Source organism: Balaenoptera acutorostrata, chromosome 11 (genome assembly GCF_949987535.1).
Source record: "Balaenoptera acutorostrata chromosome 11, mBalAcu1.1, whole genome shotgun sequence".
NCBI classification, from domain to species: domain Eukaryota; kingdom Metazoa; phylum Chordata; class Mammalia; order Artiodactyla; family Balaenopteridae; genus Balaenoptera; species Balaenoptera acutorostrata.
In genome coordinates, this window is record NC_080074.1 from 74,117,486 (window position 1) to 74,143,059 (window position 25,574).

The window sequence follows — 25,574 nt, forward strand, 5'->3', positions numbered from 1 at the left end:
TATCAAACTATAAACAAAAGCATTGCCCTTTTCCCAAATAAAATGTTTACACATATGTAATTCTTCTTTGGTTCCACTTAAAGACTAAAGTCTTGAACTTGGAAAATGCAAAAAAAAAAAAAAAAAAGATAAAATACATACTGTGCCCAGGAGTCACATATTAGTAACTACGGAATTAATTTACAATTATGACGTTCAATATATAATATGAAGCATGGCAATTCATTTAGGTTAGCATAACCATAGATTGAATAGATAATATTATACATTTAGTCTGCATCAAATTATCAAATTAATTATTTTCTAGTGATTAGTTTGTAAAATAATTTTATATAAGGGGAGTTTATAAGAGTAGTTAGAATAAACATAGGGTAAATCTTTACCAGGAAAAGAAAGAATAAGCAATCTATTCTTTAAATATTGGACAATTTATTCACTAAAACCTAGGTTCTATTAGATAACCTGCAAATTGAGAAATGAAGTTTTTCCCAATATACTCAATATGAGTATATTGGCTTGGCCAAAAAGTTCATTCGGGTTTTTCCATACGATGCTACAGGAAAACCCAAACGAACTTTTTGGCCGACCCAGTGTTACTAATCTAGAAACTTGATAATATATTATAGGCTTGAATAAATAGTCCATTTATTGTTAAGAAAAAATTGTCTTATAAGTATTTGTGAATTTTACGTCATGTTGTAATAATTGTAAAAAGAAATGAAGAGAGAAAATTTTGATTTGCAAAACAATAGTATTATAATTTTCATAACTAAAATGCCCCAAATCTTGTGATTTCAGAATGGCAAAATGCCAAAGTTTCTCAACATATTAAAAATGTTATAGTTTTTTTTATTATCTGCTGCTGTAGTTTTTATAGTTAGAAATGGGGAAAATTTAAGCTATGTAAATATTAAATGCAAGCTTTTATTAATGGGTCACTAAAGATCATTGTATATTTGCCTTAGTGGAGGATGCCTTTGTGGTAAAGAGCAGACTGTGGAGTCAGTAAACAATGGATTAAAATATTGTCTCCACATGTAAATTGATGCAGCCACTATGGAGAAGAGTATGGAGGTTCCTTAAAAAACTAAAAATAGAACTACCATATGACCGAGCAATCCCACTACTGGGCATATACCCTGAGAAAACCATAATTCAAAAAGAGTCATGTACCACAATATTCATTGCAGCTCTATTTACAATAGCCGGGACATGGAAGCAACCTAAGTGTCCATCGACAGATGAATGGATAAAGAAGATGTGGCACATATATACAATGGAATATTACTCAGTCATAAAAAGAAACGAAATTGAGTTATTTGTAGTGAGGTGGATGGACCTAGGGTCTGTCATACAGAGTGAAGTAAGTCAGAAAGAGAAAAACAAATACCGTATGCTAACACATATATATGGAATCTTAAAAAAAAAAAAATGGTTCTGAAGAACCTAGGGGCAGGACAGGAATAAAGACACAGATGTAAAGAATGGACTTGAGGACACAGGGAGGGGGAAGGGTAATCTGGGACGAAGTGAGAGAGTAGCATTGACATATATACCCTACCAAATGTAAAATAGATAGCTAATGGGAAGCAGCCGCATAGCACAGGGAGATCAGCTCGGTGCTTTGTGTCCACCTAGAGGGGTGGGATAGGGAAGGTGGGAGGGAGACCCAAGAGGGAAGAGATATGGGGATATATGTATATGTATAGCTGATTCACTTTGTTATAAAGCAGAAACTAACACACCATTGTAAAGCAATTATACTCCAATAAAGATGTTAAAAAATATATATTGTCTCCACTATTTGATTTGCTGTAGAACCTGAACCAACTTATGTAATATCTTTTCTAAGTTCTTCATGAGTAAAATGAGATAACAATACTTATTTAAATATTTAAATGACATAATAGATTTTAGGGCATTGTATTATTTAACTGGAATTGTTATTAATTATTATGCCATTTTTAATTAACCAGTGAGCATGAAAACAAGTCAAAAAATACATCTCACATCCCCTGCTTACTTACCAGTAGTAGTGGATCTTTCTGGTGCAATTGTTGAGCTAGGGGTGGCTCCTATGGAATGTGAGATTAAAAGTAGAAAGTCATGAGCAATGTTCTTATTTTATTAGGACACTACCTGGACATTTAACAATGTAACTACTTTGAGTCCAGGTATTGCAGTTGCAGTACTGGTCTGAAAACACCTAACAAAATATCCAAGGTCCTCAATACCAGATAATTTGGATCAGATTTTCTGATTTCTAAACTTATAATACACTAATATCCAATATGGATATTTATCAGATTTATCAAAAAAACTTATGTTGGGTTGTAACTGGGGCCAATAGCTTCCCTTCCCACCCGCCTGATTTTCTGGGTGTAGTTGATCTGGTCATGCTTTCACCCACTTCAGTAGTTTCTCCATATGGTTCTTCAGTTGTGTCTGGTTAAAAGGATAACTGACTATTATCTTCACATGGTTCATTTTGTAAAAATTATAAACTTACTGCCATTTAAGTAAATTTCAAATTTAGATGCTAATAATAAACTTAGAACACCTCTTAATCATTTCTCCAAAAATGTGGTCCTTGCTTAAATTAACTTAAATCATTATTGTAATTTGGGCCTAAGCCATGCTCATGTTGGACCACCAAAGGAGCACCCTGGTGAGTCTTGCCTGCTTGGCTCCCAGCAGAAGTGGCTCCAAAGCTTGATGCTCCGACTGGGCCTCCACTACCAGCACCTCTGGTAGCTCCCACTGATCTACTGATTCCACCTGGTCACAAAAGAAGTAGCAGGGATGAAAACATAACCTTCTTAAGGGGTCTGAGGAATCAATTTAAAATAATTATATTCTACAAAGTTCCCATCTTTATTCAACAATTAGTTCTAAATAGTATAATTCTGATAAAGTAATATAGTTCAAAATTAGATCTCTATCAAATTAAAATTATTTATATTATTGTCTAAATATAGCTAACTTGACTTGCCTTCATATGTGGTAACCTCACTTCCTGGCCCCCAAGTTGTCCTCCTGGCCCCTGTGGCTGTGAAAGTTGATGATCCAGTTGTTCCAGATCCTTCAACTGATGTCCCAGTTGTCCATGATCTTCCAATTGATGGTCTAGTTGTCTTCGATCCTTCAGCTGATGTATCAAGTGTCTCTAATACTCCAGTTGATGATCCAGTTGTCCCTGAACCTACAATAGATGTTCGTGTTGTCCACATCACTCCAGATGATGGTCCAGTAGTCCCTAAACTTACAACAGAGATTTTAGTGGTTCTTGTCAATCCATCTGGTGATGCAGTTGTCCCTGATCCTTCACCTAAGGGTCCACTTGTTCCTGATTCAACAACAGTGGTCGCTGTTTCTCCAGATGATGATCCAGTTGTCCCTAAACCTACACCGGATGTTATTGTTGTCCTTGTCATTCCAGATGATAGTGCACTTGCCCCTGAACCCCTACCAGATGTTCTAGTGGTTATTGTTAGTCCACCTGCTGATCTAGTTGTCCGTGATGCTTCAGCTGATGATCCACTTGCTCCTGATTCAATAACAGTGGTCCTTCTTTCTCCAGATGGTGGTCCAGTTGTCCCTGAACCTACAACAGATGTTATTTTTGTCCCTGTCACTCCAGATGATGGTCCAGTTGTCCGTGAACCTACAACAGATGTCCTAGTGGTTATAGTCAGTCCAGCAGTTGATCCAGTTGTCTCTGATCCTTCAGCTGATGATCCACTTGACCCTGATCCTATAACAGTGATCCTTCTTTCTCCAGATGGTGGTCCCATTGTCCCTGAAACTACACCAGATGTTATTGTTGTTCTTGTCACTTCAGATGATGGTCCAGTTGTCCCTGAACCTACAACAGATGTCCTAGTGGTTATAGTCAGTCCAGCTGTTGATCCAGTAGTCCCTGATCCTTCAACTGCAGGTGTGGTTGTCTCAGATCCTATAACAGATGATTGAATGGTCTCTGAAACTCCTGCTGTCCTTGTGACTCCAGGAGATGGTACACTTGTCCCTGAACCTACAGCAGAAGTACCACCTGACACTGTTTCTCCAGGTGATGATCCAGTGGTTCCTGTTTCCCCAGTTGATGGTCCAGTTCTCCATAAATCTCCACCTGATGATCCCATTGTCCTTGACCCTACAACACTTGTTCCAGTTGATGCTGATCCTCCTGGTGATAATACAGGAGTCCTAGTCACCCCAGATAATGGTGCAGCTGTCCCTGAAATTTCAGCATAGATTATAGTTGTTCCTGTAACTCCAGCTAATGAACCAGTTGTTCCAAATCCTTTAATTGATGTTCTAGTTGTCCTTGATCCTCCAGATGATGGTCCAGCTGTCCCTGATACTTCAACTGCTGGTCCTGTTGTTCCTGATCCTATAATAGATGATCGAGTTGTCCCTGAACTTCCAGCTGATAATCCAGTTGTCCTGGTACCTGAAACAAAAGTTCCAGTTTTGCCTGATTCTTCAGCTGATGTTTCAGTTGTCCATGATGCTTCAGCTAATGATCCAGTTGTCCCTAAACCTATATCAGGTGATTCAGTTGATACAGATCCTCCAGGTGATGATTCAGGGGTCAGTGTTGCTCTAGATGATAGTGTAGTTATACCTGAATTTACAACAGAGATTCTATTGGTTCCTGTCACTCCAGATAATGAACGAGTTGTTCCTAATCTTTCAATTGATGTTCCAGTTGTCTCTGATGGTCCAGATAATGATCCAGTTGTCCCTGAACTTACAATAGAGATTCTAGTTGTTCCTAGCAGTACAACTGTGGAGCCAGTTATCCCTGATCCTACAACTGATTGTAAACTTGTCCCTGATCCCATAACAGTCGTCCCTATTTCTCCAGATAATGGTGTAGTTGTCTCTGAACCTACAAAAGATGATCCAGCTGTTCCTGATCCTCCAGGTATTGATCTAGTGGTGACTGATCCTTCAACTGATGGTAAACTAGTTCCTCTTCCTATAACTGTGGTCCTTGTTGCTCCAGATAATGGTGCAGTTGTCTCTGAACTTACACCAGGTGGTTCAGTTGGTGCTGATCCTACAGGCAATGATCCAGGAGTCCCTGATGCTCCAGATGAGGGTATACTGTTTCCTGATCCTATAACAGTGGTAACTGTTGTTGCAGATAATGGTGTACTTGTCTCTGAACCTACAACATATGGTCGACTTGTCCCTGACCCCCCAGATGTTGAACTAGTGGTGGCTGATGCTTCAACTGATGACAAACTGGTTCTTGTCACAATAACAGTGGTCCCAGTAGCTCCAGATAATGGTGCAGTTGTCTCTGAACCTACAACAGATGGTCCACTTGTCTCTGATCCTCCAAGTATTGATCTAGTGGTCGCTGATCCTTCAACTAATGGTAAACTGGTTACTAATCCTATAACAGTGGTTGCTGTTGCTCCAGATGATGGTGCAGTTGTCTCTGAACTTGAACCAGGTGATCCAGGGGTCGGTGATCCACCAGGTAATGATCCAGGGTTTGCCAATGTTACCGATGATGGTAAACTGGTTCCTAATCCATAAATAGTAGTCCTTGTTCCTACAGATAATGGTGCAGTTGTCTCTGAACCTACATCAGGTGGTGCAGGTGCTACTGATTCTCCAGGCGATGATCCAGGGGTCCCTGATGCTCCAGACGAGGGTAAACTGGTTCCTGATTCTATAACATTAGTACCTGTTGCTCCAGATAAAGATGAAATTGTCTTTGAGCTTACACCAGGTGGTCCAGTTGTCCTTGATCCTCCAGGTACCGATCTAGTGGTCCCTGATCCTTCAATTGATGGTAAACCTGTTCCTGATCCTATAACAGTGGTCCCTGTCACTCTAGATAATGGTGCACTTGTGTCTGAACCTACAACATATGGTCCGCTTGTCCCTGACCCTACATGCATTGAACTACTGGTGGCAGATCTTTCAGCTGATGGCAAGCTGGTTCTTGATGCAATAACAGTGGTCCCTGTTGCTCCAAATAGAGACACAGTTGTCTCTGAACCTACAACTGATAGTCCAGTTCTCCTTGATCCTCCAGGAATTGATCTAGTAGAGGCTGTTCTTTCAAATGATGTTAAACTGTCTCCAGATCCTGTAAGAGTGGTGCCTATTGCTCCAGATACTGGTCTAAATGTCTCTGAACCTACAACAGGTGGTCCAGTCGCTGCTGATCTTCCAGGTGATATTGCAGGCTTTCCTGATGCTCCAGATGAGGGTAAACTAGTTCCTGATCTTATAACATTAGTCCCTGTTGTTCCAGATAATTGCTCAGTTATCTCTGAACTTAAACCAGTTGGTCCACTTGTCTCTGATCCTCCAGGTAGTGATCTAGTGGCCCCTGATCCCTCAACTGATGGTAAACTTGTTCCTGAACCTATAACTGCAGTTCCTGTTGCTCCAGATAATACCGCATTTGTCTCCAAAACAATAACAGGTGATCCAGTTGCTGCTGATCCTCCAGGTGATGGTCCAGCAGTCCCTGACGCTCCAGATGAGAGTAAACTTGTTCCTGATACTAAGGCAGCGGTCCCTTTTGCTCCAAATAATAGGGCAGTTGTGTCTGAAACAACACCACGTGGTCCAGTTGCTGCTGATCCTCTGGGTGATGATCCAGGGTTCCCTGATGCTCCAGATGAGAGTAAACTGGTTCCTGATCCTAAAGCAGCAGTCTCTGATGCTCCAGAAAATGGTGCCGTTGTCTCTGAAACAACACCAGGTGGTCCAGTTGCTGCTGATCCTCCGGGTGATGATCCAGGGTTCACTGATGCTCCAGATGAGGGTAAAGTGCTTCCTGATCCTATAACATTAGACCCTGTTGTTCCAGACAATGACGCAGTTATGTCTGAACTTACACCAGGTTGTCCACTTGTCCGTGATCCTCCAAGTAGTGATCTAGTGGTCCCTGATCCCTCAACTGATGGTAAACTGGTTCCTGATCCTATAGTTGCAGCTCCTGTTGCTCCAGATAATGGTGCAGTTGTCTCTGAACCAATACCAAGTGGTCCACTTGTTGCTGATCCTCCAGGAGATGATAAAGGGGTCCCTGATGTTCCAGATGAGTGTAAACCGGTTCCTGGTCTTATAGTGGCAATTCCTGTTGCTCCAGATAATGGTGCAGTTGTCTCTGAAACAATAACAGGTGATCCACTTGCTGATGATCCTCCAGGTGACAATCCAGGGGTCCCTGATGCTCCAGATGAGGCTAAACCGGTTCCTGATCCGATAGCAATGGTCCCTGTTTCTCCAGATAATAGGGCAGTTGTGTCTGAAACAATACCAGGTGATCCAGTTGCTGCTGATCCTCCAGGTGATGATGCAGGGGTCCTTACTGCTCCTGATCTTATAACATGAGGCCCTGTTGTTCCAAATAAAGATGCAGTTGTCTCTGAACTTACAGCAAGTGGTCCAGTTGTCCCTGATCCTCCAGGTATTGATCTAGTGGTCCTTAATCTTTCAACTGTTGGTAAACTGTTTGCTGATCCTAGAGCAGCGGTCTCTATTGCTCCAGCTAATTGTGCACTTGTCTCTGAACCAACACCATGTGTTCCAGTTGCTGCCGATCCTCCAGGTGATGATCCAGGGTTTCCTGAGGCTCCTGATGTGGGTAAACTTGATCCCAATCGTATAAAATTAGTCCCTGGTTTTCCAGATAATGGTGCAGTTGGCTCTGAACGTACAGCAGCTGGTACAGTTGTGTCTGATCCACCAGTTATTGATCTAGTGGTCCCAGATCCTTCAACTAACGGTAAACCGATTCCTGATCCTATAGCAGCAGACCCTGTTGCAGCAGATAATGGTGCAGTTGTTTGCAAAACAACACCAGGTGGTGCACTTGCTGCTGATCCTCCAGGCGATAATCCAGGGGTTCCTGATGCCCCAAATGAAGGTAAACTGCTTCTTGGTCCTATAGCAGCAGACCCTGTTGCTGCAGATAATGGTGCAGCTGTTTGCAAAACAACACCAGGTGGTGCACTTGCTGCTGATCCTCCAGGTGATAATCCAGGGGTTCCTGATGCCCCAAATGATGGTAAACTGCTTCCTGATCCTATAACATTAGTCCCTGTTGCTCCAGATAATGGCGCAGTTATCTCTGAACTTACACGAGGTCGTCCACTTGTCCCTGATCCTCCAGGTAGTGATCTAGTGCTCCCTGATCCCTCAACTGAAGGTAAACCTGTTCCTGATCCTAAACCTGAAGCTCCTCTTTCTCCAGATAATGGTGCAGTTGTCTCTGTAACTACAACAGGTAGTTCAGTTGTCCCTATGCCTCCAGGTGTTAATCTAGTGGTCCCTGGTCCTTCAACTGATGGTAAACTGGTTCCTGATCCTAAAGCAGTGGTTTCTGTTGCTCCAGATAATGGTGCAGTTGTCTCTGAACCAAGACCAGGTGGTCCAGCAGCTGATGATCCTCCAGGTGATGATCCAGGGGTTTCTGATACTCCAGATGAAGGTAAACTGGTTCCTAATCCTATAGCAGCAGTCCCTGCTGCTCCAGATAATAAGGCAGTTGTGTCTGAAACAATACCAGGTGGTCCAGTTGCTGATCCTCCTGTAGATGATCCAGGTGTCTCTGATGTTCCAGATGAGGATAAACTGGTTACTGATCCTATAGGAGTGGTCTCTGTTGCTCCAGAAAATGGTGCTGTTGTCTGCAAGCCAATACCAGGTGGTTCACTTGCTGCTGATCCTCCAGTTGACGATCCAGGTGTCCCTGATGTTCCGGATGAGGTTAAACTGGTCTCTGATCCTATAACATTAGTCCCTATTGTTCCAGATAATGGTGCAGTTATATCTGAACTTACCCCAGGTGGTCCACTTGTCTCTGATCCTCCAGGTAGTGATCTAGTGGTCCCTGATCCCTCAACTGATGGTAAACTAGTTCCGGATCCTATAGCTGCAGTTCCTGTTGCTACAGATAACGGTGGAGTTATCTCTGAAACAATACCAGGTGGTCCAGTTGCTGCTGATCCTCCAGGTGATGACCCAGGGGTCCCTATTGTTCCTGATCCTATAACATGAGTCCCTGTTGCTCCAAATAAAGATGCAGTTGTCTCTGAATTTACAGCACCTGATAAAGTTGTCCCTGATCCTCCGGGTATTGATCTAGTGGTCCCTAATCTTTCAACTGATGGTAAACCGTTTGCTGATTCTATAGCAGCAGTCCCTGTTGCTCCAGATAATGGTGCCGTTGTCTCTGAACCAACACTAGGTGTTCCAGTTGCTGCCGATCCTCCAGGTGATGATCCAGGGTTTCCTGATTCTCCAGATGAGGGTAAACTTGTTCCTGATCCTATAATATTACTCCCTGATTCTCCAGATAATGGCACAGTTATACCTGAACTTACACCAGGTTGTCCACTTGTCCCTGATCCTCCAGATAGTGATCTGGTGGTCCCTGATCCCTTCACTGATGGTAAACTGGTACCTGATCCTATAGCTGCAGTTCCTGTTGCTACAGATAATGCTGCAGTTGTCTCTGAACCAATACCAGGTAGTCCAGTTGCTGCTGATCCTCCAGGGGATGATCCAGGGGTTCCTGATGCTCCAGATGAGGGTAAACGTGCTCCTGGACTTATAGCAGCAGTTCTTCTTGCTCCAGATAATGGCGCAGTTATATCTGAACTTACACCAGGTCGTCCACTTGTCCTTAATCCTCCAGGTGGTGATCTAGTGGTCCTTGATCCCTCAATCAATGGTAAACTTGTTCCTGATCCTAAACCTGCAGTTCCTCTTGCTCCAGGTAATGGTGCAGTTTTCTCTGTACCTACAGCAGGTGGTCCAGTTGTCCCTGATCTTCCAGGTATTAATCTAGTGGTCCCTGGTCCTTCAACTGATGGTAAACTGGTTCCTGATCCTAAAGCACTGGTCCTTGTTGCTCCAGATAATGGTGCAGTTGTCTGCAAACCAACACCAGGTGGTGCACGTACTGCTGATACTCCAGTTGATGATCCAGGGGTTCCTGATGATCCGGACAAGGGTAAACTGGTTCCTGATCCTATAACATTAGTCACTGTTGCTCCAGATAACTGTGCAGTTATCTCTGAACTTACACCAGGTGGTTCAGTTGTCCCTGATCTTCCAGGTAGTGATCTAGTGGTCCTTGATCCCTCAACTGATGGTAAACTGGTTGCTGATCCTATAGCTGCAGTTATTGTTGCTCCAGATAATGCTGCAGTTGTCTGTGAACCTACACCAGGTAGTGCAGTTGTCCCTGATTCTTGAGAAATTGATCTAGTGGTCCCTGTTTCTTCAGCTGAGAGTAAACTGATTCCTGCCCCCATAGCAGCAGTCCCTGTTGCTCCAGATAGTGTTGCTGTTGTCTCCAAACCAACACCAGGTGATGAAGTTGCTGCTGATCCTCCAGTTGATGATCGAAGAGTCCCTGATGCTCTAGATATTGGTAAACTGGTTCCTGATCCTGTAACACTAGTCCCTGTTGCTCCAGATAATGGCGCAATTATATCTGAACTTACACTAGGTGGTCCACTTGTCCCTGATCCTCCAGGTAGTGATCTAGTGCTCCCTGATCCCTCAACCGATGGTAAACTTGTACCTGATCCTATAGTTGCAGTTCCTCTTGTTCCAGATACTGGTGCAGTTGTCTCTGAACTTACAGCAGGTGGTCCAGTTGTCCCTGATTTTCCTGGTATTGATCTAGTGGTCCCTGATTTTAAAACCGATGTTAAACCGGTTTCTGATCTTATAGCAGCAGTCCCTGTTGCTCCAGATAATGGTGCCATTGTCTCTGAACCAACACCATATGGCCCAGTTGCTGCTGATCCTGCAGGTGATGATCCTGGGGTCCCTGATGCTCCAGATGAGGCTAAACCTGTTCCTGATCCTATAACATTAATCCCTGTTGTTGCAGATAATGGCACAGATATCTCTGAATTTAGACCAGTTGGTCCACTTGTCCCTGATCTTCCAGGTACTGATCTAGTGGTCCCTGATTCCTCAACCGATGGTAAACTTGTTCCTGATGCTATAGCTGCAGTTCCTGTTGCTCCAGATAATGGTGGAGTTGTCTCTGAACCAATACCAGGTGGTCCAGTTGCTGCTGATCTTCCAGGTGATGATCTAGGTGTCACTGATGCTCCAGATGAGGGTAAACTCGTTCCTGATCCTTTATCAGTGGTTCCTGTTGCTCTAGATAATGGTGCACTTGTTTCTGAACCTACAGTATTTGGTCCACTTGCTACTGATTTTCCAGGTTTTGTTCCAGGTGTCCCTGATATTCCAGATGAGGGTGAACTGATTTCCGATCCTCTAACGGTAGTCCCTGTTGCTCTAGAAAATGGTGCATTTGTCTTTGAACCTATAGCGGGTGGTCCACTTGTCACTGATACTCCAGGTGATGAGCCAGGGATCCCTGATGCTCCAGATGAGGGTGAACTGCTTCCTGCTCCTATAACATTTGTCCCTGTTTCTCCAGATAATGGCACAGTAATCTCTGAATTTACACCAGGTGTTCCACTTGCTCCTGATCCTCCAGGTAGTGATCTAATTGTCCCTGACCCCTCAAGTGATGGTAAACTTGTTCCTGATCCTGTACCTGCAGTTCCTCTTCCTCCAGATAATGATGCAGTTGTCTCGGAACCTACAGCACGTGGTCCAGTTGTCCCTATTCCTCCAGGTATTAATCTAGTGGTCCCTGATCCTTCAACCAATGGTGAACTGGTTCCTGATCCTAAAGCAGCAGTCCCTGTTGCACCAGATAATAGGGCAGTTGTATCTGAAACAATACCAGGTGGTCCAGTTGCTGCTGATCCTCCAAGTGATGATCCAGGGTTCCCTGATGCTCCAGATGAGGGTAAACTTGTTCCTGATCCTATAGCAGTGGTCTCTGTTGCTCCGGAAAATGGTGCTGTTGTCTCTGAACCAACACCAGGTGTTCCAGTTCCTGCTGATCCTCCAGGTGATGATCCAGGGTTCCCTGATGATCCAGATGATGGTAAATTGCTTCCTGATCCTATAACATTAGACCCTGTTGTTCCAGATAATGGGGCAGTTATATCTGAACTTACACTAGGTGGTCCACTTGTCCCTGATTCTCCAGGTAGTGATCTAGTGCTCCCTGATCCCTCAACCGATGGTAAACTTGTACCTGATCCTATAGTTGCAGTTCCTCTTGTTCCAAATATTGGTGCAGTTGTCTCTGAACTTACAGCAGGTGGTCCAGTTGTCCCTGATCTTCCTGGTATTGATCTAGTGGTCCCTGATTTTAAAACCGATGTCAAACCGGTTCCTGATCTTATAGCAGCAGTCCCTGTTGCTCCAGATAATGGTGCCATTGTCTCTGAACCAACACCATGTGGTCCAGTTGCTGCCGATCCTGCAGGTGATGATCCTGGGGTCCCTGATGCTCCAGATGAGGCTAAACCTGTTCCTGATCCTATAACATTAATCCCTGTTGTTGCAGATAATGGCACAGATATCTCTGAATTTAGACCAGTTGGTCCACTTGTCCCTGATCTTCCAGGTACTGATCTAGTGGTCCCTGATTCCTCAACCGATGGTAAACTTGTTCCTGATGCTATAGCTGCAGTTCCTGTTGTTCCAGATAATGCTGCAGTTGTCTCTGAACCAATACCAGGTGGTCCACTTACTGCTGATCCTCCAGGTGATGATCCAGGTTTCCCTGATGCTCCAGATAAGGGTAAACCCGTTCCTGATTCTGTAACTATGTTTCCTGTTGCTCCAGATAATGGTGTATTTGTCTCTGAAGCTATACCAGGTGATCCAGTTGCTGCTGATTTGCTAGGTGATGGTCCAGGGGTCCCTGATGCTCCAGATGAGGGTAAACTACTTCCTGTTCCTATAACAGTGGTCTCTGTTGTTCCAGATAAAGATGCAGTTGTCTCTGAACCTACAACAGATTGTCCAGTTGTCCCTGATCCTCGAGGTATTGAACTAGTCATGGCTGTTCTTTCAACTGATGGTAAACTGACTCCTGTCCCTGTAACAGTGGTCCGTGTTGCTCCAGATAATGGTGCAGTTGTCTCTGAAACTACAACAGGTGGTCCACTTGCTCCTGATCCTCCAGGTGATGATCCAGTTGTCCCTGAACCTACAACAGAGATTCCAGTTGTTCCTGTCACCTCAGCTAATGATCGAGTTGCTCCTGAACTGTCACTTGCTGTTCCAGTTGCTCCTGATGTTCCAGATGATGGTCCAGTTGTCCCCAACCCTACAACAGAGATTTTAGTTGTTCCTGTCAGTGCAGCTGTTGATCCACTTGTCATTGATCCTTCAAGGGATGATCCATTTTTCCCTGATCCTATAACAGTTGTCCCTCTTGCTCCAGATAATGGTGTAGTTGTCCATGAACCTACAACCTTTGGTCCAGTTGCTGCTGATCCTCCAGGTGATGATCCAGGGGTCCCTGATGCTCCAAAAGAGGGTAAACTTGTTCGTGATCCTATAACAGTGGTTCCTGTTGCTCTAGATAATGGTACATTTGTCTCTGAACCTACACCAGATTGTCCTGTTGTTGCTGATCCTCCAGTTGATGGTTCTGGTGTCCAAGATGCTCCAAATGAGGGTAATCTGGTTCCTGATCTTATAACAGTGGTCCCTATTGCCCCAGATAATCGTGCACTTGTCTCTGAACCTACAATATTTGGTCCAGTTGCTATTGAATTTCCAGGTGTTGATCCAGGGATCCCTGATCCTCCAGATGACCATAAACTGGTTCTTTTTCCAATAATAGTAGTCCCTATTGCTCCAAATAATGGAGCAGTTGTCTCTGACCCTACAACAGATGGTCCAGTTGACCTAGATTTTCCAGTTGTCCCTGATCTTCTCATTGATGGTTCATATGTTCCTGTCACTGCATCTGATGTCTCAGTGGTTCTTGATCCTCTAACTGATCGTTCACTTGTCTTTGAACCTAAAGCTGGTGATGCAGTTGCCCCAGAATCACCAGTTGATGGTCCAGTAGCCCCTGATACTCCAATTGATGATCCAGTTGTTCCTGATCCTCCAGTTGATGTTTCAGTAGTCCCTGCCACTCCAGTTGATGGTACTGTTGTCCCTGATTCTTCAGTTGATGATCCAGTAGTCCCTGTAACTCCAATTGACTGCACAGTTGTCCTTGATCCTTCAGTTAACGGTACAGTTTTTCCTGAGACTTCATTTGATCGTTTAGTGGTTCCTGATTCTTCTGTTGATGGTCCAGTTGTCTCTGTCACTCCAGATAATGATCCAATTGTCCCTGATCCTACAATAGATGGTCCAGTTGTCCTTGATCCTCCAGATGATGGTTCAATTGTCCCTGATCCTTCAGTTGATTGTCCAATTGTCCTTGATCCTCCAGCTGATGTTAAAAGAGCTGATTAAAAGAGAGGCATCAAGGAAAACTTTAAGATTTTTTCCTGAGTAAAACGAATCAGTGATGGTACCATTTATTGATATGGGAAAGACTGATAGAACAGGTGTGGGTTTGAAAGAAAATCAAGAATTCTGTTTAGCTCATGCTAAATCTGCGATTTCTATTAGACATAAAAGTGGAAATGTCAAGTTATCGATTAAGTGCTAATCTAGAGATACAGAGAAGCCAAGACTGAGGATATATATTTAGATATCTACATCTAAAATGTCTTCGAAATTTTTTATACCTGACTTCCTAGGGATTATGCAACAATGCCCGCTAGGCCTGTCTTGTCTCTGACTACCGGAAGCTTCCTTCTGAGCTCAATTTAAGGGAACTTCCCACCCGCCAAGTCATGCTCTTGCCTTTTTCTACAGACTAGTTTGCTATCTACCAGCTAACACTGTGATTGCCTCTGAAAACTTAACTTTATTCTCATTCATGCAACTTTGAATTAGTATTCTGTTTGAGGTCTTGAAGCAATTAATTCCACCATACTTCATATCCTGTCATTCTTTGACACTGAGTAAAGCCTACATTTCAGTTTCTTCTATCATCTGTGGCATTCTAAAGTCATGCTGGGCTTTGTCTCTTTTATTCTAAACCCTTACTTCTTCCACAACCTGTTCTCTATCACAATTACTTTTACCCTGTCCTCTGGAATCCACAGTCAATGATTTTAAAAACTCTTCTATATGCTTAACTGTTTTACAAAGTGCTTCTACCTCCTCCTGGGCTTAACCTAATGGAACTAATTCTGCAAGAACCCGGCATAACTCAGAATGCTCCAAATCTTTATCTGAAGAATTCTAAAGGACCAAATGAGGATGGAGGCCTTGGATTTGTAGAGATATGGATCTACACAGTGGTGTGCGTGTGTGGATGCAAAGCTCCACTACTTGAGTATAGCAACAAGTAGCCTACTCCCTCCCACATCTCCAATTCTTCTGGAAGATTATCTTTCACATAACCTGTTATTTTTGCCTCATTTATAAGAATAAAGCTCTTAATCCTTTACCAGACTGGGAGTTCCTATTCATTTATTTACTTATTCACCAGATATCCACCAGATATTTATTAGTCAGTCATTCAGCTAGGTACTGGGAACACAGCTGAAAATAAGAACAGGCAAGTTGACAAGATCTTTCTATACTTTTGACAGAAGTTCACCATGTTGGTGGCCTATGTAGTAATGGTGAATAACTGGATGAAGAATCAACAGTGTTGGCCCTGTTTGGGCCTCACAACATACTCATTCTGTGACTGAAGTAAACACATTACTTTTTTCATAAATAAAATGTAAATAATTCCGAATATACTGTCAATTGCTCAGGGCGGTTGTATAATTCAAGTAAGTAATTGTATGTGACAACATTTTGTCCATTTTACACTTAGTGTATTTTTTCTGCTCATCATTTTTTATTTTTGCTAAAACAGAATAAGATGACTCACAAATGATATTATACAATGGTTAATGATTGCCTCATATCTTTATTTTTATCCATTAAGTTGTATCAATATATTGGGTAAAAATCAAGGTATAAAAACAGTATTATTTTATTCTACCATTATATTTCTCAAACACTTTTTTTTGCCTATTTCATGAGAAATATTCATCAATCCTATTTATTTATTTGTCTTTAGTCTCTATCTTTAGTCCTTCGAAACATGTTAAGCATTATGAAGCACAAACATTGTTTAATATGGGTTGAGCTTTGAGCAAATGAGGTATTGTCATGTCCCATTTGCAAATTCTAGAAAATAAGACATTTTTATAAACCAATGTGTAGAGATTTTAGGGAGCAAATTGTTTTCTGAATTTTTAGACAATTCAGAAGGCAATGTTATTTATTAAATTACTCTCAGAAATTGGGAAAGCTGTTCATCATGGTTCTAGATCACTTATCTGTTCAATAAAGAACTTGTGGGAAAATATGTTAATATTTTGAACTACAACACTTTCTAATATTAGTGAACCATGAAATTTTTCTAATACTAAAGATAGTGGATTTTTGCAAAAGACTGCAAAAAGACTCTAACTTTAAATCTGAATATCCTTGTTAATGCCTGATAACCTTTTAATATCCAACAGTCTATTATTCAAGAAAGAAATGAATTTATTGAACTCAAATATTTCTATAATGGGAAAATTATATTAACAATCAATAAAATGCAAAAATAACTAACATTGTTTTGTAATTATTTAGTACTTTCAATCTATATTTATTTTTGCTTGTTGTTGAAGTGATTTTGTGTAGTGCAATGCAGATCTTAGATAAAGAATTGGAACTAACTGCATGGGAAATACATCCTAAGAAGTCCCTAACTCAAAGACAACATTTAAGGACCAAATAGAAGATGGTCACCATTACTTTTTTACTTAAATCCACTATGATTGTATCAAGTAACATTCCAGTGATATCTAAATTGGCCATATAAGAATATCGGATTTTAAATGCCACATTAGTCTTGTTTAGTAATGGAGAACACCTGAACTGTCAGATCACTGTCACACTCTGTGACACTAGTTGTATCACCTGACGCTCCAGGTGTAACTGTTATAAAGGGAAAAAAATGGAAAAGTCTCATTCACAGAATTTCTTAAACTATGAGATAACCAGTTCTGATTTAAATTAACTTCCAACTAAAGATTACAGAAGTGTCTACTTTTCCATATCAGTAATAATTATTACCCTTTATACAGTTCAATAAATGTGCTTTGACATACATTTATTCATTATTTCATTTGATCCTCATCACAATGCTACTCAATAGATTACATTATTCAGTTTTTACAGATAAGAAAACTAAGGTAATAGAGGTTAAATGATTCACTCACTTAATTACATGATATTGATTCTAGGAGTAGTGTTTGCATATGGGCACTGCTTGGGCAAGTTGTTTATTTTATTTTTCTTTTCACATCAGAAATGGTTATTGAATGTTTATCAAATGGTTTTTTTAGCCTCTATGTAGAAAACTACTTGTTTTTATTTCTCTTAGAGCTATTAGTACGATGAACCATTTTAATGGATTTTGTAATTTTGAAAAGCTTTCATTGAAAGTTAATAGGAATTATTATTAAACATTATTTTAATACACTTTTGGACTCTAATTTTAGCCATTTGTCTTTTGCTATGCAAACTCTTTAGATGCTCTTTTTTTCTTTTTCTTTTTTTTGCTTTTTGCTTTTTTATTTCTCTTTTGATAGTTAGAAAGGTTATATTTTATAGTGATATTTTTATATAATCCCATTAGCATCCTCCCAATTTTCTTTCAGATAGTGTCTATTGGTTGTCCCCTGTGGGCAGCAATAAAATTAACTCATAATTTCTTCTTTCCTTGTTCTCTTTCTCTTCTGTAGTTTCCAATTTAAGTAAATACCATTTTCTTTCTTAATGCTCATGTTTTTACTTGGTCATTTATACTTGGACGTTTTTACTTGGTCAAATACGTAACACTTATCTTCCACCTTTCTTTCAACCTTTGTTATAGTTTTAGAGCTACAGTTAAAAATAGTGTTACAATCTTTTTGTTTGTTTTCAAAGCATCTTTTTGCTGCTTAACACTCCTCCAGTGATTTCATTATGAAGGGCTCATGGCTACCTAATTCCCTGAATTCTTTCATGTTCCTATAGCTTTAATACTTGAATTACATTTAGTTAGCTATGAAAACCTTGGCCCACATTCTCTTTCCTTGGAGATCTAAATGCTATTCTACTCTTGTCTAATGCTAACCTGATTTTCTTTCTTTTTTAATAACTGTCTTTTTCCTCAACATCCAGAAAATTTCTTTATCTTTCAAGCCTAACATTTTTCTAAAATAAGCCACAGAATTGACTGTTCAGGGATGATTCTTCCAGGTAGTTCCTTTCAACGTGTAGATTTGAATTTCTTTTTTTATTACAGGAAACTTAATCTGATTTATAATTTTAAACATTAGTTCTATTTCATTGCCTTTTCTTCTCCAGAAACTGCAATTTTATATATATATATATATATATATATATATATATATATATATATATATACACACACACATATATACATATATATATAATATTTTTGTCTGTTTCCTATAACTATGTCCTACTCTGATCCACTTTACCTTTTTTAAAAGTGTCTGCAATTTTTGGGGGGTGGTGGTGATCTTTCCAATTCTACCCTCTAATCCCTTTCCCATACTTTCAGTCATTTATTCTCTGTTGGGTACCTTGTTATTTGGTCTTTACTTTCAAGAAAATTTTTCTTTTTATTTCAATATCTCTCCTTAGTTTTCCTCAATTCCATCCAATTGGAATTTCCTCAATTCCAATCCAATTCCAATTTAACATCTTCCTATTATTTATCTGTTTTTACCCTGAGTTTTTTAGTTTATAGTTTTGATGTCTCTTTATATCTTCAGTTGTTTCTTTTTTAAGTTTGTATTAATGTTATGTTTTTGAAACTGAGCAGAACCCAGATGGCTCCCCCAAGTACAAAGGCCCTTCCATGTCCCCTGCCTCTTGTTTGTAGAAAATCTTAAATCTCCCAGGCCTCCCTGAGTCACAAAAGAGCAAGTTCAAGCAGTTAATGATTAGGGAATAGAGTCATAGAATCTTTCATTGTCCGGTGCGCATTCCTGAGTTGTTTTACAGATAACTATGACTGCCACCAGAGGGAAAAAGCTAACTTCATGATGACCAGAATGTACCCATGACATAGGCTGGCCTATGTCAGCCATCTATAGCTAGCACAATTCCAAGAACTGGCCTCAAGAGAATGGGATTAACATTATTGCTCATAATAATCTATATCTTTGTTGGCATCAAAATAATTATAACTTGCTCTGCCTACAAATGTAAGCAGGCAACTAAAATTATCAGCAAAGAGATGCTACAGACCCATGTCAACATCTTCCACTCTAAGAATATGGTGCCATATGTCAACATGAAGAAGTTACAGAACATGGACCTTCACCCCTAATCCCAGAGAAATAGAATGATGTCTGACAGTGGGGATTTGTAAGAAGCTCCTTTCCCCTTTTCTGTTGCTTGTTTCTGTTCCTCTCAAACCTTATAGAAATGAGATCACTAGGCAACATTTAACTTAACTCCTGACTTATGCCCTAATGAATGCACACAATACCTTGCCTAACCTGTTGATTCTTTCCCTAGATTAAAAGCAGTAGGAATGAAGAATTAAGTAGTTAAAGAGTGACTAGCTTTCTACCCCCAGACTCCCCCTTAGCAATTCTGCAGGTAGACAATGCAAGCAAGAAAACATCTGAAGAAAAATCATGAGGAATTAGGCATTCTGCAAGCAATGGAAAATGATACAGAACCTAACATTTTGCCTCAATGATTCACTGAGATGCTTTCCCCGTTTTCCCTTTAAAAACTGTCATGGCCGAGTAGAATCTTTGGAATTGGTTCTGGGACATGAGTCCGCCTTCTCCAGCTGTGGAGGTGATAGGCACTGGAGTTCTAGTAATACCTGAGAAAAACATAAAGTGAACTTCTCCTCTCAAGTTTACTTGGCCTCTAATACCAATAGGTGATTTAACTGTTCAGTCAATTCCTACTATAGAAAATAGAATCATGAATCCAGTGACTTTCTGCAAAGAGTTCCTAAGATTTTTGTTCCATTATTACTTTCCTACTAAGATTTTGGTTTAGTTCTTGCCATATGTTTTTTAACAAAGTCATGTTATCTTTTCCCACAAAAGAACTTGGGAAGAGGTAGGTCTGAAATTGTTGATACAGCAATAAAAGGTATGGATAAGCTTCTACTAACCGGAATATGAGAATCCACATCCACTTGTCTTCATGGTTTAATTACCAAAACTGATAGATAAAGCATTTCTGTTCTCATTAATTTTGACATCCATAACCATTACAATTTCAGTTGATTTTTCCATTACTTGCAGATGAACATACACGCTAAAGTACTTGATGTTATGAATTACTGTGTAACAGATTCTTTGTTGCCAAGACATAAATGATAATAGAAAGAGCTGCCTTTACCAAAATATTGATAGCTCTGTGTATTACAAAGTAGTAATCCACCCTAACAATTTTCAAAGTGACTGTGTCCATTTATTTTTACCTCATGATAAAATTGATAATTTATTTTATTATTTTAACCTCATTTATTTTTCACCTCTCAAAAAACTTAATAATTAAAATAAAATCTTGAAATTAATTTCCCAGCTACTGTTAAGTTTTTTGTTTACTTCTAAGAACCATTTACATTTTTATAAAATCGTTTATAAATGATTAATTTGCATTTTTTCTTCAATGGATTCTATTTTACTTAATATAAATTTGAAAGATAATCTTAAGGAGTATCTATAACATTTGCCATAATAAACAAAAAATTCAGTACTGCAAAGTTTATTTTTTGCAAAATATCTTATTTCTGAAAAAAGTTTAAAATTCATAAAATTGGTTTTAATTAAGGAAGCAGTATGTTTGTGATTAATTATTAAAAATACTAAACTCCTCTGTTAAAATTTAAGTTTATTTACATAATGAATTATTCTTTAAAAAATTGTAGCTAGTAATAAATTTGACTTTACTGAGTATTTATTATGTATTACACGAAGCTGCACTATCACATCTACTCAAGTCCTGTAATGTATATATTATATTTTTCCTACTTAAAAAGTAAGAAAACTAATCTTCAGAGTGTTTGACAGACTAAAACTAGGGTCATACAGCTAGTAAGAAAAGAGAAGAGATTCTCGTTCTTATTTATCTGCTTCTGCTTCCCACTACACTCAGCTGGCTCTCTGTAATATCCTGGTACAATTATCTTCTTTCTATGATTGATGCAATTTTAGAATAAGCACATTATACAAACAAATAAAATTTATATACAACTTATATAAATTCTGATAAAATTTAATTTTTTGAGAAAAGAAAAATGCATTTTAAGATATCAAATTGTTATGTAACAGTAACCAACATTTTAATTATATGAATTAGTATCCCATTTAGTCAATGAGCTATTTTTAGTTTTAATAGAAACTTACTAATTAAGTTATAAATTTATTAAACTTATTAAATAAGTTATAAATTTATTAGAAACTTATTAAATAAGTTATTATAAGTTTTAACACAAGTCCCAATTTGAAACTGGAATCTGCAATTATATGCTACTACTTCAATAACTGATTTAAATTAAATTTAACTTTTTTAAAAATATCAAAACACAAAAGCCTTAAGACTAGAATCTAGAAAACCATGTCCTGGATTTTAATCCTCTCTCTGTTACTTATTACCAAGTGACCTTCAACACACAACTTAACCTTTTGTGCTTCCATTTCCTCATTTGTAAATTGAGGAAAATAATGGTGCCCACTTCATAGAATTCTATATCAAATGAGGTAATATGTGTCAAATAATTATAATAGTGCTCAGTAAATATTAGCTCTGTGTCAAGATTTGTCAAACTAAACAGGAAAAAAACATAATTGCACAATTTTTCTTCTAAAAATAACATACTTATTGCAATGGTTGGCTAAGCATCTCTCAGGGCATTTTAACACTTTGAAAGCCTTTGCTGTATAGAAAAGAAAATAGATATATAAGGCATGGGAAAAAGCTTAAGCTTTGCATATTGCTTCCTTTGTGCTTTTAAAGTTTTAAAGTCAAATACATCATCAATCCTCTTCTGAGCACCCAGGTCTTTCTCCTTCTATCTGGCAGGAACGCCTTTGATCTATCTGAAAAGGTCATTTAAATTTATGGAAGGAACTTTAAAATAACTTGTACAATCCTTTCAAGTTATAGGTGAGAAACAAAAACAAAAAAGTAACTAATGGCCAGTGAAAAGTACTTGATACAGGGAAGTATTTGATCTAGTACTTGATCAAAAGTACTTCACCCAGGGAACAAGATAATGGAAAAAAGGTGCCCTTCTGCACAGTCTCTTTTTGAAATAAATCTTACCTATTCAAGAATCATAGGTTTCTTTACATACCACATTGATATCTTAAGACAATGCAGAAAATAAAAATAGAAGAGTTTTGGCTAAATTAAATTAACCCATTAATCATATTGGTTCAATTCGAAAGGACAAATATATTATCCAAAATGAAAGTACATTTAGAACATTGAGACTATAAACTAAATTTCTGGGTAAAATGGGTTCTCATGTCTAAGAAAGAAATCCTTCCATCTAATGTAGACAGTTCATGGGGAGGCAACACATGTTCAAAATGATGTGTCTTCCTAGCTATATTATATCTGAAAATATTACATTTTGTTTTTCAGTGTCTATTTAAATATTTTTAGTTGAGACATACTATATTTAGAAAGAAACAAGAAACTTGGTAGTGATGATGACTAAACTCTTATTTTGGGATCCATTTTTCTCATCACTGATCAAGAGAGCTTCACCACTAGAAAGTTAAAAACCAAAAATCATTATGTAGTTATGAATTCATCACAACTTATCAAATGCTGCTCAACTTTTAAATCACTGATGTCAGTAAAAGAGATGGGATATGATTTTCAAGCCTACAATTTGTGCAAGGCAATTTCTCCACAAAAAGGATCCTTACTTCCTTTAAAAAATGTTATAGATAATCTGATTTGCAAAGCAGAAATAGAGACACAGACATAGAGAACAAATGTATGGATACCAAGGGGGAAAGGGTAGAGTGGGAGGAATGGGGAGAATGAGATTGACACATATACACAATTGAAGCTATGTATAAAATAGACAACTAATGAGAACATACTGTATAGCACAGGGAACTTTACTCAATGCACTGTGGTGACCTAAATGGGAAGGAAATCCAAAAAAGAGGGGAGATATATATATATATGTGTGTGTGTGTGTGTGTGTATAGCTGATTCATTTTGCTATACAGTAGAAACTAACACAGTGTTGTAAAGTAACTATATTCCAATAAAAATTAAAAAGAAAAAAAGGAAAAAAGTGTTCTAAAAGCAAACACTTTAAACTGTTTTATTTTTACTATGGCATGATGCTTATTGGATGAATTTATAAAACCAGTTTTTTAAAAAATTATGTTGATGTGCCTTAAAATGAAATGTTTTATTCTTACATGAAAAATGAAGATCAATAGAACATTAAACTTGGTTTTTTTAAGAGCTTCAAAATAAGACTATCAATAAACATACTCATACTTCTGAGATTTTACTGATTGCCATCCTCACTTTAAGTAGATTCTTATGATACTTCAGTCACCAGCAAATGGACATGTTATCTCTTATGATTGTTAAAATTCAAAAATGTTACATTTAATTCTCAACATTTTATACCCAGTCCAGGAATCTATAGCACAAGTTGAAGTATAAAATTTATGGTTGGTGTGGTTCCAGAGGGGGGACCTTCAAGACGGCAGAGGAGTGAGACGTGGATATCACCTTCCTGCCCACAAATACATCAAAATACATCTACATATGGAACAACTCTTACAGAACACCTACTGAACGCTGGCAGAAGACCTCAGACTTCCCAAAAGGCAAGAAAATCCCCAAGTACTGGGGTAGGGCAAAAGAAAAAAAGAAAAAACAGAGACAAAAGAATAGGGATGGGACCTGCACCTCAGGGAAGGAGCTGCAAAGAAGGAAAAGTTTCCACACACTAGGAAGTCCCTTCACTGGTGGAAATGGGGGGTGGGCAGGGGGAAAGCTTTAGAGCCATGGAGGAGAGTGCAGCAACAGGGGTGCATAGGGCAAAGAGGAGAGATTCCATCACAGAGGATCAGTGCTGACTAGCACTCACCAGCCCGAGAGGCTTGTCTGCTCACCCATCAGGGTGGGTGGGCACTGGGAGCTGAGGCTTGGGCTTCAGAGGTCGGATCCCAGGGAGAGGACTGGGGTTGGCTGCGTGAAGACAGCCTGAGGGGGCTAGTGCACCATAGCTAGCTGGGAGGGAGTCTGGAAAAAAATCTGGACCTGCCTAAGAGGCAAGAGACCATTGTTTCAGGGTGCACAGGAGAGGGAACTCCTTCCCTGTCTGCCCACAGAAGGCAGAGCACTGCCTAAATGAACTCCAGAGAAGGGTGTGAGTCGTGTCTATCAGCGCGAACCCCAGAGATGGGCATGAAACACTAAGGCTGCTGCTGCAACGACCAAGAATCCTTTGTGCAAGCACAGGTCACTATCCACACCACCCCCTGCTCCCCTGGGAGCCTGTGAAACCTGCCACTGCCAGGGTCCCATGACCCAGGGACAACTTCCTCAGGAGAACACATGGCATGGCATGCCTCAGGCTGTTACATCGTCAAGTCAGTCTCTGCCACTGCAGGCTCACCCCGCATTCCAGTTATGAGTACTGTACCCCTCACTCACCCTGGCCTGAGTGAGCAAGAGCCCCCTAATCATCCACTGCTTAACCCCCTCCTATCTGGGCAGGGAACAGATGCCTGAGGGTGAACTACTTGCAGAGGTGGGGCCAAAACCAAAGCTGAACCCCAGAGCTGTGTGAAAAAAGAAGAGAAAGGGAAATTTCTCTGTGTAGCCTCAGGAACAGTGGATTAAATCCCCACAATCAAATTGATTTACCCGGCATCTGTGGAATACCTAAATAGACAACGAATCATCCCAAAACTGAGGCGGTGGACTTTGGGAACAATTGTAGACTTGGGGTTTGCTGTCTGTGACTGACTTGTTTCTGATTTTTATATTTATCTTAGTTTAGTTTTTAGCAGTTGTTATCATTAGTGGATTTGTTTATTGGTTTGGTTGTTATATTCTTTTTTTTCTTTCTTCTTATTTTTTTATTCTAATAATTAAAAAAAATTTTTTTTTTCTTTTTTCTCCCTTTTCTCTTGAGCTGTGTGGCTTACAGGGTCTTGGTGCTCTGGCCTGATGTCAGGCCTGAGCCTCTGAGGTGGCAGAGCTGAGTTCAGGACATTGGACCACCAGAGACCTCCCAACTCCATGTAATATCAGTTGGCGAGAGCTCTCCCAGAGATCTCCCTCTCAACACTAAGACCCAGCTCCACCCAATGGCAAGCAACCTCCAGTGCTGGACGTCCCATGCAAAACAATTAGCAAGACAGGAGCACAACCTCAATCATTAGCAGAGAGGTTGCCTAAATTCATACTAAGTTCACAGACACCAAAAAACACACCACCGGACGCGGCCCTGCCCTCCAGAAAGACAAGATCCAGCCCCACCCACCAGAACACAGGCACCAATCCCCTCCACCAGGAAGCCTACA

At 39.8% G+C, this 25,574-nt stretch overlaps 1 protein-coding gene across 1 annotated transcript in view; it reads right to left on the reverse strand.

Annotated features, from left to right (window-relative positions):
• The window catches only part of MUC19 (mucin 19, oligomeric), a 97,388-nt gene that overhangs the window by 36,126 nt on the left and 35,688 nt on the right, over positions 1-25,574 (reverse strand). The window contains exons 28-29 of the mRNA XM_057557549.1: positions 2,993-14,350; positions 2,028-2,075 (exon numbers count right to left, since the gene is read on the reverse strand). Coding sequence (XP_057413532.1) covers positions 2,028-2,075; positions 2,993-14,350 — 11,406 coding nt within the window. The remainder of the gene's footprint in view (positions 1-2,027; positions 2,076-2,992; positions 14,351-25,574) is intronic.